The sequence below is a fragment of the Rhododendron vialii genome, chromosome 1a (genome assembly GCF_030253575.1).
Source record: "Rhododendron vialii isolate Sample 1 chromosome 1a, ASM3025357v1".
NCBI lineage: Eukaryota > Viridiplantae > Streptophyta > Magnoliopsida > Ericales > Ericaceae > Rhododendron > Rhododendron vialii.
The window spans coordinates 42,967,663-42,984,954 of NC_080557.1; the positions used below are offsets into that span (position 1 = coordinate 42,967,663).

The following is a 17,292-nucleotide window of genomic DNA, read 5'->3' on the forward strand; positions in this document are numbered from 1 at the left end:
ATTCTTGTGTTCATCTGTTATTGCTTTTTGTTCCTTTATTACGTTGCTTTTGAGTTTTTGATAGCAAAAAAGGAATTTCAGACGCTTATGCACGTTCATTTTGTATGAGTCCATTAAGTACCGGTACTCAAATTGATTAACTTAAAAAAAAAATCGGTGTCAGGTGGGTATATCCAATGTGACACCCACTAGACACATCCAGCCCATCCAATACACTTTTGGACGGCTCAGGTTGAAACCCTCTATCTCTTCTCACCCCAGCACTTTCTCTCTCTTTTTTCTCTCTCCAAAATTTGAGCCGTCCAAAAATGCAATAGACGGCTCAGCGAGCTGACACCGTGTGGTACACACCCGGCATTGAAAAAGACCAAGTCGAATACCAAAGGGACCTTGTCAAAAAATATATATATATACCAAAAGGACAAAAAAGTGCTAGACCAATTTCAAGGCCCAAACGTTGATCAAAAAAAAATTTCATGGCCCAAATATGACCAAAAAAATTACAAGGCCCAAATGAACATAAAAGGGCAAAGCCCTACAAAAATTCCTCTTCTCTCTCTCTCTCCACGAAGACGACATCACGCTCGCGCCACTGCTCGTCGTCCGCGATTTTGAAAGCCATGTTTTTCCACATGGTTTTGGAGCGAAACATGCAGCTCCACCCCCGCCACTTCGGCCGCGACCTCCGAGAAAAGCTCGTCGCCAAGCTCATGAAAGACGTCGAAGGGACTTGCAGGTTTTCTTTCCAACCACGACCAACGACTCTTAATTAGGGTTCCCCCCCCCCCCCGCCGCCCCCCAGCCCCCCCCCCCCCCCCCCCCCTCCGTCTCAACAAGCGATTTTTTTTTTTACAGCGGTCGACACGGGTTCGTGGTGGGGATTACTGGTATCGAGAGCGTCGGAAAAGGGCTAATTCGGGACGGCACTGGGTTCGTTACCTTCCCTGTGAAGTACCAGTGCGTTGTTTTCCGACCATTCAAAGGAGAGATCTTAGAAGCTGTTGTTACCATGGTTAATAAAGTAATGCTTCGTGTTTTATTGCTATATTGATTTGGTACAACAAATTGTACATTCTTTCTTTGGCAATACGTGGAGGCCCCCTTGGATTGGTGGGCCTAATAATGTAGAATGAGTTAAAATATCAGACCTAATATGGGAACACATGCAAACGAGCCAAAAACTCAAGCTCGAGCTCGTAGCCGGGCCAGGTTAACTTAACAAGCCTCTTTAAATGAGCGGAGCTTTTGTGTGCCGAGCGGAGCTTTTGAGTGTTGAGCTCGGCTCGTTTACTAAACGAGCTAAAACTCTAGCTCGAGCTTGGCTAGATTACTAAACGAGTCAATCCGAGCCGAGCCATGAGCTGCTTGCAAGTAGCTTAGTTCGTTTGCAGCCCCAATCCAAATATTGGAAATCTCTTGTTTGGGGTCCAATGAATATAGGATCCCTCCACCATTGTGGCATTCTAACATCATAATATGGTCCAACAACATTTTAATTCAGTCCCGTATCTAATCCCGCTAATCAAACACAAGCATAGTGTTTCCATAATGTAAGATTACAGAGATAAAATTGTTGCCTTCTTGTGGCATTAGGGTGAGTGTAACTTGAGATGTGAACCTATGATGTTGGAGTTTGCATTGTTGGTTTCCATGTACACACCCATGTATGATAATGTTAAGTATGTTTTTGTCTTTTGGTTATCGCAGATGGGATTTTTCGCTGAAGCAGGGCCAGTTCAAATTTTCGTGTCGAATCATGTGGGTTTGTCGTTGTCTCAAATATTTTTGGCTGCTCCAATGTGTGGTTGCAGTTATGTTTAAACTTTATATGTTAAATTTATCCGTATCGCTTGTGAATCTTCATTAGGTGGAAAAAAGTGTTTTTGTATTGGCAACTGAGAGCTTTATTGAAAGCAAATGGAACGGAGTACAAGGAAGGAGAGCCTTCCAAAATGCAGTAACCCACCAACCTAAGAAAGAGAAAACTTTACAGGAATTTGCCATGATTGGCAAATAGCACTATTAAGGGGGGAGGGTTTCACATTTTGCAATTGAGAACTGTTAACACTAACATCAAACCTAATATTGTCGAGAACTGCAGAAGTAGGTCTTTGGAAACAGTTTGGATGTCTTGGAAAATTCCGCAATTTCTTTTTTGCCAAATGTGATGGACCTTAGAAGCCAAGCAAATTCCGGACAATGTTGTTAAAGGATTTCCCACTTAGTTTCCCTATGAGCCAGTTGATCTCAGAGTTCCAATCTTGATGATTTCTAGAAATACCAGACAAGGAGCATACTTGATTCTAGACTGCTCTAGAGAAGGTGCTATTGGAAAATAGATGAGATAGAGTTTCCTTCTTTTACTTGCAGAGAGAGCAAATGGGAGAAGAGAATAATCCCCAGGCCATAAATCTGTCCTTTGTCCACAGACCTCCTTTGATTGCCATCCAATAAACAAATCTCTGCCTTGGAATACAGTAGGGGAACCAAAGAAGCTTATTCCACTGAGTAGTTGGGGAAGGAATTCCAATGGGTTTCCACATGGCTGCAGCATTGTATTTGTTAGAAGGGGAGCATGTCCAATGCACCATGACCATGTCCAATGCACCATGACCATGTCATTAGTGGAACAATCAGGGGAAAGTGAGAGAATGAGGGATGGGGGTAAGGGTCAAACCATTACCCATTGTAACTCAATGCAGAGACTTTAGTGTTGATAGGAATACCAGAGGATGCCACAATCCTAGGCCCAAAAAAATTCAAAAAGAGGCCCTTGAGGAAGCCAATTATCAAACCAAACATAGGTGTTGGCACCATTACCAATTATATACTTCACAAAAGGCCTAGCAACATTACTGATCTGAACAATTTTTCGCAAGTCCAAGAAAAATCTGCAGGAATCTTTAGGGTCTAGAAACATCTTTAATAAAAACGTGTAGCACCATTTGACCCATATAGAATCTTGCATGGAAACAATGGACCTATTCTGTCTCAGGAAAGAAGCTATACTCCAGTCCTTAATACTTATCACATCAAGAGCTCCCTCTTTTTTGGGACCTCCCTTATTAGAATGCCTACATGTGTCGGTGTCTGTCCAGGAAAGTTTCTAACTAGCTTTTCAGTTTGGAGATAGACACCATTTGGAAGAATGAAGTGCGAAGTCCAAAAAACTTGAGCACTAAATAAGACAGACCTGCTAAGTTGAATTCTCCTGCATATGAAAGGTTTTCTGTAGCCCATCCATTGACTTATCAATAAGAGCATTGCATTCCCTTATAGAGAGTTTGGTGGAGAATAGGGAACACCCAAATATCTGGCAGGGTGGGTTCCTAACTCAAATCCCCGAATTGCAGCTAGATGCAGCTTGTTTTGATTATCAGTACCAGCAATATAGATCTTGCTTTTACCATTTTTAGGTTGAACTTGAAGCCCCAAGTATTTATGGAATTCAAGAAGAGAAACAATCTGAAAAGATTGCTTATTTGGAAAGCAAAGGATGAACAAATCATCATCAAAGCAAATACGGTGAATGCTCAAATTTTTGCATTTAGGATGATAGGAAAACTGACCATTTTCAATGAGCTTTTGGATAATTCTAGAAAAGAGCTCCATGACTGAGATAAAGAGGTAGGGGGAGAAAGGATCCCTCTGCCTTAAGGCGGATCCCCCTGCCTTAAGGCTTATGCACCAGTGAAATAGCCTTCAAGCCCTTCATTCAAAGAGACTGAATCACTGGATATTTAGGGGTAGTAATGCAGGTAGATCCAGTGCCTATAGTTTTGACTTTTGAGGCAGTTGAAAAGCTTTCAAAATATCCAGAATTAACTTCAAATTAACAGAATCAAAGGCTTCCATAACATCTATTTTCATGGCACATCTAGGAGAGGTAAATCTTCTACGATAAAGAGGAACAGCTTCACAAGTTTTGTGGTTTATGATGATGTTACATGGGTTGAGAGTTAAGACATAATAGCCATTATCGCTGTCTTCTTTCTTGTCATATGGCTTTTGATGCAAATTATTGTTTCTTCCTTGGCAGTTTTGGACAATAATTGACTACTATTTTGATTGACATTTGCATGTTATAAGTGAATACTAGGTGAAAAAGGCACCTGATTTGTCATGCTTTTAAGTAGTGAGATACAGTCTTTGGGCGGCTGGCTTCCCATTCCTTGGCAGAGTGTTATTTGAATTATAGCACAATAGAGAGATTATAGATATACTACTAGTGCACATTTGAAAATTTTCAATTTTTCAGTTCTCGCTTTTAGTACCAGGCGGCGGGGAATTGAGTTCGTGTTTTTTGGTTTTAAATGGAAACTGAGTATCTTGATAGTAGAGTGATAGAGAAACTACAAGTGAAAGATTTAGTTCTTTTTCATTTCTCAGTTGACTGTCATCCAACAAAATGTTTAATTACCATATAACTTGGGAGAACACTGGTAGCGTCTGGTTGATAAGCATTCCTATCCTATTTTGGGACACGGCGGGGACACGTATGAGGACGCGGTGGGGGTGTAAGTGTACTTTTTGTAATTTTTTTGAGAGTAACGATGTTGTTACTGAAAGGTTTTGGGTTTAAGTGTAAGTTAACCTATAAAAACAAGTCCTAAAGAGAAAAATCCCAAACATCAAATTCCTCTCATCCATTTCATTTTGTTTATATTTTGAAATTTAAACTTGGGAAAAAATATACATATATATACACACACACGTGACGTGTCCCCCGTTGTGTCCGCATCCGTATCCCCACTTTTTTACAATTCACATATCCCGTATCCGTGTTTGTGCTACATAGTCGTGAAGCTTAGTTGCAGGGAGATCCTAAGGAGCTTGACGGGAACCCTCTCCCATCGGGATGCGAGCTTACGAAGATGGGAGCTTTTGTATAATCTTTGTATACAAAAATAGGGATTTAGCACTTGTCTTTATTAATTGATCTTTGATGAACTTATATATTTAGCCCAAGTCGTGATATCTTCAAAGAAAACCATATATTATAATACTAGCCCATTTCTTACACTTATGGAAGAGTCGGCCCATATTTTTACTTCCTAAAATGATTGTACTTTCAAAGTGAATACTCTTTGCCACATTATTTTGATAATATATGTACATGCTCCTCTCACGCTACCAACTTGGGAGCTTCTGTATTCCCGCTCTCCCCTGCTCTTGCTTCGTGCAACTAAGTCGTGAAGTAACCAAGTCTGCTTCCAGGATTTGGCTCTGTTGTTACTACATTAGTGGACATTGGACAACTATTTGTTCAAAATCTATTGAATGCCATCTCTTCTTCCTTTTATGGTGTCTGGATTGTGTTTGTTGAGCAGGAAACCTTAAATCAACATATTTGCAACACTGAACCATGTTAACTACTGCATAACTGGAGCTTCAATAATCAAACAATGCCATGATTCATTCTACTAAGTGTGTTTTCACTCTTGAAAGGGTTTTGCGTTTTGGTGCTGCTTCTCTCAAGGTTCTTTCCATTTTCCTATGAAGTAGTTCTTGTAGAAGTTAAATGTCGCTTGCACATGTGATTAGTAACCTACTTGTATGAGATGCCCTTTTAGTCCAAATAGTTGAAATCACAGTGCAGGCACCTTTTGTGCATCACAATTCAACTGCTAACTAAGGATTAATGGCAAAAGAACTGTAGAGTAGCATTTTTTCCCCCAACCAACACAATGGTGCATGATAAAGCACCATACAGTATATAGGTTGCATTATAAAGCATGAGGAATTATATTTGGCTTCAGTTATCTTTTAAGAATCTTTACCACACTGCCTTCAGGAAATTTTTCTGAAGCCATATGAAAGTCCAATGGTTACATTTGTATCTTTGTGAGCATGTATTTAACTTATCTGTTTATGCACACCTTTATGTCATTGTCTATTGTTTTCAGTTGATACCTGATGATATGGAGTTCCAATCTGGAGATATGCCTAATTACACAACTTCAGATAGATCAGTATGTATAAGTTTTTGCACTTTGATTCAGGAGCAAATTAATTTCTGAAATCATTGATTATGCCTGGGAAGTTGTTCACCACAGTCCTTATGCAGGTCAAGATTGAAAAGGAAAGTGAAGTACGGCTAAAGATTATTGGAACTCGGGTGGATGCTACAGAGATAGTACGTACTCATATTTGTCTCTCTCTTTCCATAATATTCTACATTCTGTGACTCTTGGTTGTGGCACCAAATTGAAACATACATTTTCAAAACAAAAAAAAAAACCTAACGGGTACACAAAAAACACATGTTTTTGGAGGGGGAAAAAAGCACATGAAAAACATTGTATGGATGCTCACATATTACTGATATTAGATTATCGAATTAGTGAGGCTGTTTATCCTTTTCTATGTGGTATTTACCTCAAAGTAGTTGGAATTTACCTCAAAGTAGTTAGACATTGTATTTGATTGTAGAAAATACAAGTGTTCTATATACCAAATTCAGATGGGCCAAAATCTTTGAATAGTACCAAGCCATAGGGTTGGTGGGTTGGTTCTGGTCAGGGTTCTTAAGAGGTGGAAAAGAAGAAATTTTTCCTGTTCAAGAGTGAGTAGCATATGGCATAGGTCTAGATTTGGAACCATTATGAGGACTTCAGAGGTTTTTCTAATGTGTTTCAAATCTTTAGCGCATCTACTAATGGTCGTGTCTATACTTATAACTCAATCTGCATTGTTTTTTCAGTCTTGGTGTTATCTATGCAGGGATGTTGATTACCTCTTCTTCTATTTCTTTTTGGGACTGTTGTTCATCATCTGATGCGTATAGTCTTTTTTTCTTTCTTTTCAGTTCTGCATTGGTACAATAAAGGACGACTTCTTGGGTGTTCTTGGGGGTGATCAGTGATCTGAGCGCTGCTGCTTAATAATAGCTCAATTTGCTTCTAAAGAACTGAGACTGTTTCCAAGTGTGAACTATTTTGTGTTTACTTAAAAATCCTACTTCCCAAGAAAACATGTGTGCTCAATTTTCATGTGCGAGTACAACGCTCAAGGATTGTTCTGCAATTACTGGGCAGATTACATGGTAATGGGAGGAGAAAGAATTCAGATAGTGCTATTATTTGTTTGTAACTTGAAGCATGTACAGAATCGGGACCCATTCCGCTAAGGAAAATAAGTACTTAGTTTTTAAATTATAGGTGATATATTATGAGAGAATAACATGTCTCGTAAAACAAAAAATAAGTATTTAAAAAATAAGAACCTTAGCGAAGCGAAACGGGAACTAGATTTATCTGTGGCAGTGGGTTATTTATGCTTGGAATGAAAAATTAGTAAGCTCTAGAGAAAGGTGAAAGATGTACTTGGTTCTGTCTAACTCAGTAGCTCGGACGATTTGGTCGGAGTCCCCAATTCAATATCACCAATTTTCACTAGTTGCGCGGTCTTTTGCTCTGTTTCCTTTATTCTTTTCTTGAGTTATTACAATTACTCTTTATGCATTTAACAAATTGGGGGCAAAAACTCAGATGGTTTAGAGCTTAATTGTATATCATTACCAATGGCAAGAAAGCTTGTGAGCTTTTGATACACAAGGAAATACGGTATACCGATACAGTCGTACAGAGAACAGGTAAAACTTAATCTTCCTTGGTACGTGTAAAATTTCGTCAAGAATAATTGTAAAATCTTACTCCATATTTTTATGTTTTCTGATCGCATTATCCGTAGTACTATATGCCATTTTGTGTATACTAGTGGTTAATAGAGCTAATAAACTCAAGGTAATTCTTGAACATTCCGTTACAAATTTTTGAATCCGCTGCTGCTTTGTCTTCCATAACTACCAAGCAAACTCAGACAGTCAGACTGGCTTTCGAAAAACAGAAATCTAATTCAGACCACCGCTGTGGCACCTGAGAAACTAGAGTAGATAAACCATCCCAAGGCAACAAGCACAAAAAGATTGCCCTGTATCCAGCCATACCTAGTACTACTATTAAGAGAACAGCAAACACTTCTGCAACAAGTAGAGTGAAAGTTCCATGTAATGTGGTGGTTTCAGGCACCCCAAACTGTCCCACAACCGGATTTCCTCCCCAAACAATTCCACCACCCAATCCACGCTTCAGGGCTGGCCCTGATGACACACAGTTCCCAACCCATGTATGTTGGGTTATTTTTTTTAATGACTAGTAAGTGGACAACCAAGTTTGGGGTCGAGCTTGAGCAACCCAAACATCCAGGCCGGCCCTGACCACAACTCCGTCACCTTTCACCCCTCAGCCGCCACCACCACCACCTCAAAGTGGAAAAATGTAAAGAAAGTTAGTAATCTATTATGTTTGATTTCAGAAAGAACAGTGAGCAAATCATATGTTATGAGAGTAAAAAAGAGAGGAAAGAATAAGAGGTGGAAAATTGTTCTCTCTAATTTTTCTTTGATTCTTTTCCTTGTCATTCCCTAGTCCCTACTAAAAAGTAAGAACCAAACAGAGTAGGCAAAAGAACTATTTTAAATTCGATTTTTGACTTCTTTACTCGAGTCTAAACATAGTGCGAGATTGGATTCTTCTTCGTATCCACGAAAACAAAAACCACAAACCCAATTGACAAATTCATACGAACTTAAAACTCGCAGATATACACCTGCTGCTGCAGGAGGAACCTCATCCCATCCATCACTATCATCTCTTTCATCCGCCATAACCGCGGTTGGACTTCAAGCCAACTTGAGGTTCTGAACATCAGCAATTGACACCACTTGACACATCAGTTTTTTTTTTTTTTTTTTGTATTTATTGGCAAAGAGAAGATAATATATAAAGGGGGGAATGAAGATGCAATGAAAGAAGATTTGACAAGGCATAAACCAAAAGGAAACGTCACCAGAAGCAAGCCAACACCTTGGGCAGCATCAAAACCCCAGAATTATTTCCTTGAACTGACTTCAACAATCCAACCACACCAACCATGACTGGCCATCCATAGCAGCAAACACACACACAACCTAGCATCTCAAGCATCAACATCAAAGGAGAAAATATAAAAGAAAATCTGCAATACTTGGGAACAGGACTATGCCTTCTTCAAGGCAGCAGCAGCTAGAAGGAAACAAAATCAACCACCATAGCCCCAGCAAAAGAATCAGAAAACCTTCAAGCAGTCTGATCACTTGATCAATAAATGAAGATTCCATTTGTTTGAAGATCCAGTAATAAGAGAACACCAAAACTGCAGCAAACCAAGCAACTCCTTTTCCCTCCCAGTAGCAAGAACCTGAATAAAATAGCACGTACAGGCGTTTGCTGAGTAAGTTTTAGGTCTAGGAATTTGCAGCTTATTGGGAAGTCTCTAATAAGCTGATGGTGAATAAATAGCCTCCACCTTTCAAAGCCCAAAAAAAAAAACGGAAGAAGAAAAAATATCGGTTAAACACTAACCTGTAGTCTATGAAGCATGGGCACATTGGTTAATCAATCTCAAGCTGAATCTGATCTTGAAGAATGTAAGCACCTGAGGCTGGGAATGTACTCAAAGGATATTCTTTTTTCCTCTGATTGTCATTTGATGCCTTATTTTGGATCGAGGCAATGGACAATTGTGGCTGATGCCGCTGATCTACCTGTGTTAAATTTCTCAAAACACTTTATTGTTCTTCATTTATCATCGTTGGCAAATAATGCCTTCATAGCTAGAAAGAGACAAATAGATAAAGTTCGACAATTTTAGACTCTGGAGTTTTACAGTGACACTTTTTCGTGCACGCCTTCTCAACTTCTGTGCTGCTACCATCTAGCCTCTCTCCTGAAATCAAGACGACAACCAATATTGGAAACAATTAGATTGAACTGCATGCAGACGAGAGCCAATTCTCCAACCATTGTTTCAATATCCAGCAAGACAATTGATATTCTGGGAAAGACTACGACAAATCACTGATCCCCAGCAGATTTGAGAACACCACAACATAATGCTATTTTGAATGTTAGTATGGCACTATTGTCCAAGGAATAGTGGCGAGGCGTTAAGCACCAAATGAGGGTGTCCCAAGAGCACTGTAGATCCACTAACTCTCTCAAGAACTAATGTCTAGTATTTTCTGATAACCTCGTATCCGGTCTTTGAACTAATTAATCCTGGAGATCAATCGCACCACCCATTACCGGGGACAAAAGAAAATGACATCTAGTTGACTAGACATGCACACCTTCAAGTAGTGAATTAAAGGTCTTTTGGTTTCCTATATTCAAGTAACATCCACAAGACTTTGTTCTATCCCAATTTAAAAAAAAAAATGAAGAAGATTACACAGAAACTGCAAGCAATACAGCCATGATATTTACAAAGGAGAAGATCGCAAGAAACATGAATCAGTTGTACAATTGAAGTGCATTGTTTTTCAAAGAGATAGAGCGGGGGAAAATGATGAAGTTCAAGTAACTCTAAAAATTCATGTGTTATGTGAATCCATCACAGTCAAGAAACCTTCAATTGTGCTTTCTAAAATGCGATATAACTTCATGTTTCACAAATGCCTATCAGTTTCTTGAACCAAATCACCAAGATTTAAGAATACATGGTAATAAAATTGCTCATTCACAGCAGATAGAAAAGCCAACCCTGCTTGAATGGAAACAAGGCTTAGTTTGGTTTTCTCTAGTCAAAACACCTCCAAAAACAGAGAACTTTATTCAGATTCTAGAGGTGGGGAAGGCGACAATGTGATTAGTACACACCATTTATCTCAACTAACTCATCCCCTTCATGTATACCAGCATGAGCAGCTGGGCTACCCTCTACACAAGACACAACAACAGGAAAAATTAAGAAAGTACCCCGAGTCAATTCGGCAGCTTAAGATCATACAAAACTACGGAAAATTGTCAAGACAGACATAGGAGAGAGAGTGGCGGCATTCTCCAAAAACTGTAAGGTATTGTTGGTGCTGTCATGCTTTCTAAGACTTCCATAGAACGTACAACATAACATACCAAAAATTCCTCTTTCTTTTCCTCTGTGAACAACTAATAGAACTGCATGTGTTTTGAGTATTGGACTACTTGTCCAACAACCGTAAAAAAGTTTCTTACTTGCAAACCTTGTCAGAGAGAAGTAAAATGCATATTCTTCATCCCCATTCATACGATACAACTGATCATTACAATCCATGTTATGGCCTCCTATTTGAGCATTACAAACATGTAAAAAGTCTCCTTTGCAATGCTGCACTTTAATCGAGCGTAAGAACTAGAAGACAGTGATCATGGGTTTCACTTACCAAATGCCCAGTTTTAGGTTCCATATTTATGAAGAGGCCGACTCCTTGCATATTGCTACCAATCCTAGAACTTTGATATTCTGGGAAGCAAAAAAACCGATCTAAGATCATAATGGGTCTATTTTGAGTATGGTCTAAAGGGAGAAAATAACATTCTGCAGTCTCAGTAATAGTAAAAGATATTCCAACAGGATTGATGCAACTATCAAAGCAAGCAACAATGTTGTTTTTCCCTGCTAATAGTAGAAAGTAGCGTTCAATTCTACCATTCAGTTAACCTCGAAGTAAACATTTTTATCTGGAAGAACAATGGGGAATAAATAGAATTCCTTTGGACTGATAATCAGAGTGGGGAAAGCATTCCACTGATCTTGTTGTAAGCTGCATCTGCAGACCTAAGTGGAAACATTTCCACCATTCTGTGATATTATTCACGTTTCCTAGTTTAATATGTTCAAGCTTAGCTTGTTTATGCAACGAGCCAATCTCAAAGGAGCTTTAATCGAGGCGATCTCGAGTAATTTGATTTTTTCATATATCATAAGTAAGACGAGCAGAGTAGTAGCTTATTTGAGCTTCGTTTGAAACTTCAACGAACTTCAAAAAGTGAAGGCTACTCTCCCTCTTTTCTTCTTTCTTTTGTCATATTAATTATGCAGGAAGAAGGAAAACTGGAAGTTCGTACAAAAAGGTATCTTCAAGGAATGAAGTCCAAACTGAACGCAACCAGTTCCATTCTAAGAACCTAGTAAATCTCTAGCAGAAGCCAGTGCTCCGCAACGGCTCGTACAGACGGGAAGTGCTACAATACACACCCGTTATTTGGGTGTGTATCATATGCACCCTCATTGATTACTATTGGATGTTTGAAAAATGATTTGGACCTTTTAAAATGTTACAATAGGTTACTAACAAATAACCTGTTACTAGTGCAACAGGTAAACCCTATGAATTAACCAAAATGGAAAGAAAATCCCCTCAAGCCTCTCCCTTTCTTCCCAACCAGCGTATATCTTTCTTTTCCTACAAAAAATTAGGCCCAATTTTATTTTTGAAAATTAATTTATGTTAAAAATAATAATTTTATTTTTTAAAAACTTTGAGGCTAAAATTATTTCAAGTGAAAATAATTTACTTCATTAAAATACGCTGTTCTCGATAATTACTAAAGGAAAAAGATACTATCATTATCATAATGTAATAAAAAGTCAAGATAAGGCATTTTTTTTTTTACAGGATTTTTAAAGTGTTTCATATAGGTAGCCAATTTTTTTTTGGGAATTCTTTGAAATATTATGATGTTTAACAATTTTCACAATACCTTTAATTGAATAATGAACTTTCACATGCGGATAAAAAATATATATTTCACACAAATAGTCCAATTAAAAGGAATAGTGAAGTCGATCATCCTTATTAATCAAGTAGGAAACACTAAATGGGTGGTCAAGAGGGTATTGTGGTATACTATCACTCCGCTTGGTTCCTAACTTTGGGAGTAACTTTTTTACTCTCGGCACAGTTTTCAATAAATCTCTCTCTCTCTCTCTCTCTCTCTCTCTCTCTCTCTCTCTCTCCACTTATTACCACTCAACTCTAAAAAATAACTTTCTAAAACTTAAACCAAAATGTCTCTCGACATATTTTGCCCCTTGGCATCCTTTAATGTGGTATGTCCTATTTTACTCTCAGCATTCTATTAACCAAATGATGTGCACAAGCCTCTTACGTCGTTGTGTCTTGAATAATATAGCTTGCAGTGGTTGATGTATTTGTTGCATGTCACTTGACATAAGCTAATCACATGTCCAACGATTTGAAGCATGAGGTGCAATAGAATAAGTGTTACATTCTAAATTCCAAATAGAGTGCACAAAAGTCAAAATTACGTCTCTCGTCTTGTACGCCTCATGGAGTTGTATTTGTTGATGCATTATGATGATGTTTGTGAGTCACTAGACTTATTTCGCCTGAGCATTCCCTTGAATGAAACCTGGTGCTACACTCATAGGATTCACTAGTTGAGCGCATTTTGCTATCAAATATACACTGTGTTTGCATTTGAAATAGGTTACAACCGGCTCTACGCCTCGGTTATATCACTTCAAGCTCCAAGCTCCGACTCCTCAGGCACTTGCCTTATGATTGATACCAGCTCTACGCCTCAGTTACATCACGTCAAGTTCCGACTCCTTAGGCTCTCGCCTCATGACTGTAACCGGCTCTGCCTAGTGCCCCCATATCTCAACATCGGCATCCAATCGTCTCCAGAGGATGGTTTGGATTCCAACCCAATTACATCTATTCCATCAAGCTTATTCGCAAGGATAGACTACTCTACCAAGCTCCCCTCAGTCAAAGTAAGGATGATCATGAAAAGCAAATGACTCACCCGCTGTGTATTGATCTACCCCAAAACACTGAAGATGCTCTCCGCAAGAATTTCCCCGGCAGCTCGGCTCTCCTTCAACTACTCTCCGCCAAAATCCTGGCATAGCTCAAGTACATCGCTCGAAGGCTTGGTATGACCCGATGGCAAATTTCTCCTCTAAAGCTCCGCGCTTTTGTTTTTGGTTGCCTCGAACTACGATTGGTCTGAATTTCCCTTGTGGAATACGTAGGCAGCCTCCCGGCCCGACCATAACTAAAACCTTTTTCAAAAAAACCTTGGAATAGTGGTTGGAACAAAATGAGTTGCTTTTACAGCTTTGACTCTTACTTAAACATGTCGCGCGATCCGTCCAAGTTCAGTCAAAGAGGGGCAACTGTAGACACCCCAATTTGGCATACCAATTATTTCAAGTCCCACCTTGGGGACCATCCTGATGATGAATAGGATATGTGGTTGTTGTGGTTGACTTCATGAAAGCCTATAAAATTTCTACAAAATGAGTGTTCATTCACTAACCTTCTTAGCTTTGAAAGTTAGAGCTTGTTCGTTTTGAGATGCTAGACTCCAACTTTTCTCTCTACGTACGGTCTCCAATAATATTTATCTTCTTAGCTTTGCTTTGAAAATTAGTGAATGCTCACTAAACTTTTGGGCATTGCCTTGCCTTTTTTGTACTTATGAACGTTAGTTTGCATTCACTACACTTCTTAGCTTTGCTTTGAAAGTTAGTGAATTCGCACTAAACTTTTGGGTATGCTTTGGCTGTTTTTGGCACTTACGAAAGTTAGTGTGCATTCACTAACCTCCTTAGCTTTGCAATGGCCACTCTCCGATATCTGGAAAACAAAGCGATACACTCTAGCTCATAGTATGAAGAAGACTAGAGAATATGAAGAAGACCAGAAACCTACGTTTGATCCCTCGCTCGAACCCTTTGAGATTTCTCAAAAACCGTCTTCAACTTTGTCCCGCGATTCCAACCACTTAAAGTCGCTGAAGTCGAGAGATCATGGCCGGAATTGTGCCCAAGGAGATCGTCGGGAGTTACTGACGAGATAAATTTTAAATTTAAAAAAGTATAAAAATATGTATCCAAGTTCAAGTTTCTTTAATACTGTAGTTTACAAGCTACTAAATATCATTACACTATCACTGAACGTTTTCTTCAAATTTTCATCATCAGTGAAGAGGTTAACTAGAAAGTAAGGATAACTGTTTCATTCTACATCAGCTAGTAGAGTTAAGTTAAGTTGTTGCATTTCGTAGTAGACAGTGTTTCAAGAATGAAGAGGGTAAAATTTTAAAGTTGTCCTAGATGAGTTTTCATATTTTGTGTCAACGTTTAACCATCATATTAATCATTTAAAATCCTTTTGAAAGAAATTGTAGCGAGTACGTTGAGGATGACCTTCTAAAAAATTTGTTGTTCGAATGACATGATGAGATTTTATATCGTAGTCTTAAGTTCGAAGGAATATTATTCAAGTTAATGGACTTTGCAATGTAGTTGAATTTTTATAAAGTTTTGTTCGTAATTTTATAAGCTAACTAGACCAAAAAAAAGAGAGTAGTTATTGTCATGAATGCGAAATTAACACATTTAGACCATCATCAACAATAAAGATGGAGAGTGAACGCAGAGAATAATACTTACACCAATAAAATCATTTTTTCACCTTATTTTTACAATTTTTTATTATTATGATTATGAGCTTTATTTGAGATAATGTGTTAGATGTTCAAATATGAATTACTTCGTACTTGAATTGATGGGCTGTAATTGGGTTGTAATTGAGCTTTCAATTAGTTTTGGGTTAGGTGTTCAAGACTTTTAGAATTAGGTGTTTATTGATATTTACGTTGAGTGTTCGAAGAAAGACTAGACTATAATTTATATTCTAAACAAAAAAATTTGGTTCGGGCGCACAGTTGACCATGGAATGGGCTACATAGAGCCACCTCTAGCTTGAATGGGCGTCAGTTGGAGATATGTCGGTGGAGGGGTGAAGAGGTAACGGAAGAAGGGTACTTTAGTAACTTTGCAAAGCACTTCAGTTCTGAAAAACGTGTGTCCTGGAGGTCAAAAAATGATATGGAGGATTTTTGGCCAAGTACTATTTATTAAGACATCTCACATTCGACCCTCGAGAATTCTTTTTATTTATTTATTTATTTTATCAAACAACAAGCAATTCATTTCATTCAAACATCCGAAGACAAAAGATTTCATCACAATACACAAGAATGAACCAAAACTACTCAATTTAAGACACGAGTTACTGCGAAAAGCACACCAGACTAACAGGATCAAAGACACGCACTGCCGAAGCAGAAGAGGATCCTAAGGGAACCCTTGCTCAAACCATGAACGGGTAACACGGATGAAAACATCAGCCGGAAACAGCAACCCAAGCAAGCACGCCGGCCAGCTCTCGAGAGGAAAAATAATTTGGTCTATTCACTGCTGAGTAGTTGTAGACTTGACCTTGTTCGTTTTAGGATTTGAATTTTGGACTCTATCTCTACGCACGGTCCCCAATAAATTTTCTCTATCTCTCCTCACTCATTACCCAAAATCCAAATCCAAAATCCCAAAACCAACAGGCCTACCAACATGCTCTTTTTTGAAAAACTAACAGGCCCTACGGGCTGAGTAGTGTCTTCGTCAAGTATATTTAATATCATCGAAAAGTCATATTCCAATCATTAATATGTGGACACACCTAGCTCTGTTTTTTCCTACATGAGTGCCTCCCTCTCAGTCAAGTAAAGTTAAACCTTCAAAGCAGAATCAGGTGCGAGTTTTTATTTTATTTTTTGAATAAAAGTTTTTCCAAAATTATCATATTGAAACATTAAGCACACTGAAATGGTAGAAATGATCTAGTTAGCCATTCCACAACAGAAACTTGCTTACTCACCGAAAACGGCATGCTCTTTCAACTGGTCTAGTCAAGGCATGGCAAGCGGATTGCTTGCTTGTTGCCGGGCAAAGCAAGGCATGACACAACGCTATTGAGCAAAAACTAGATTTCCTCCCCCGTTTTGCTTCAATTGGTCGTGCTTTCGCATCCCATAGGTAATGCCTCGAAAAATGACCGAAAACGGCATGCTCTTTCAACCGGTCTAGCCAGCGGATTGGTTGTCACCGGACAAGGCAAGGCATGTCACTACTCTATCGAGCAAAAACTAGAGTTCCTCCCCCGTTTTGCTTCAAAAACTTGCTTACTCCTTCAGTCCAACAAACTACATAATGTGATACAACAAAAATTTGCGTTTTTTTTTTGTGTGCGCGCACGCGCGCTCTTGGCAGGGTTCTACAAAAAGTTTGCTTATAAATAGGAAAGTGAAAAGAAATGAAGCAAAGGGAGAGCTAATTGGAATTCACTATATTAACCGTGGTGCACTATGAACAAGAGGCCCGGAGTGTCAAATTTTACATAAATTGCACCATATAAATTGTATATGGTCGTTGATCCACCATATAAATTGCATACAGGGAAGGCAAGAAAGGGGAAGCATCAAGGGTTAGTTTGGTGGTATGTGGGTTTGATCCCCACACAATTGACGAGGATTTGATTCTTAGAGTCAAGCCGCAAGAAAGTAATTTCTTGTGAATTTTCTAGTCATGGTTTGAATGACCTGCATCCGGATAAGG

General features: G+C 38.8%; 1 protein-coding gene and 1 long non-coding RNA gene across 2 annotated transcripts; one reads left to right on the top strand and one right to left on the bottom strand.

Moving 5' to 3' along the window:
* Window positions 1-528: 528 nt before the first annotated feature.
* On the top strand, window positions 529-7,078 carry LOC131316799 (DNA-directed RNA polymerase II subunit RPB7-like). Its single transcript, XM_058346250.1, has 6 exons — window positions 529-736; window positions 856-1,021; window positions 1,708-1,758; window positions 5,907-5,972; window positions 6,068-6,136; window positions 6,809-7,078. The coding sequence occupies exons 1-6, from the start codon at window positions 621-623 to the stop codon at window positions 6,863-6,865; spliced, it is 525 nt and encodes a 174-aa protein (XP_058202233.1). The 5' UTR covers window positions 529-620; the 3' UTR covers window positions 6,866-7,078.
* A 1,290-nt stretch (window positions 7,079-8,368) lies between these two features.
* Window positions 8,369-11,385, bottom strand: LOC131316809 (uncharacterized). Its single transcript, XR_009197286.1, has 5 exons — window positions 11,243-11,385; window positions 9,709-9,768; window positions 9,405-9,586; window positions 8,851-9,240; window positions 8,369-8,701 (listed from the first exon to the last, which is right to left on the bottom strand). It is a non-coding gene; the product is annotated as an uncharacterized LOC131316809 (long non-coding RNA).
* Window positions 11,386-17,292: the final 5,907 nt, after the last annotated feature.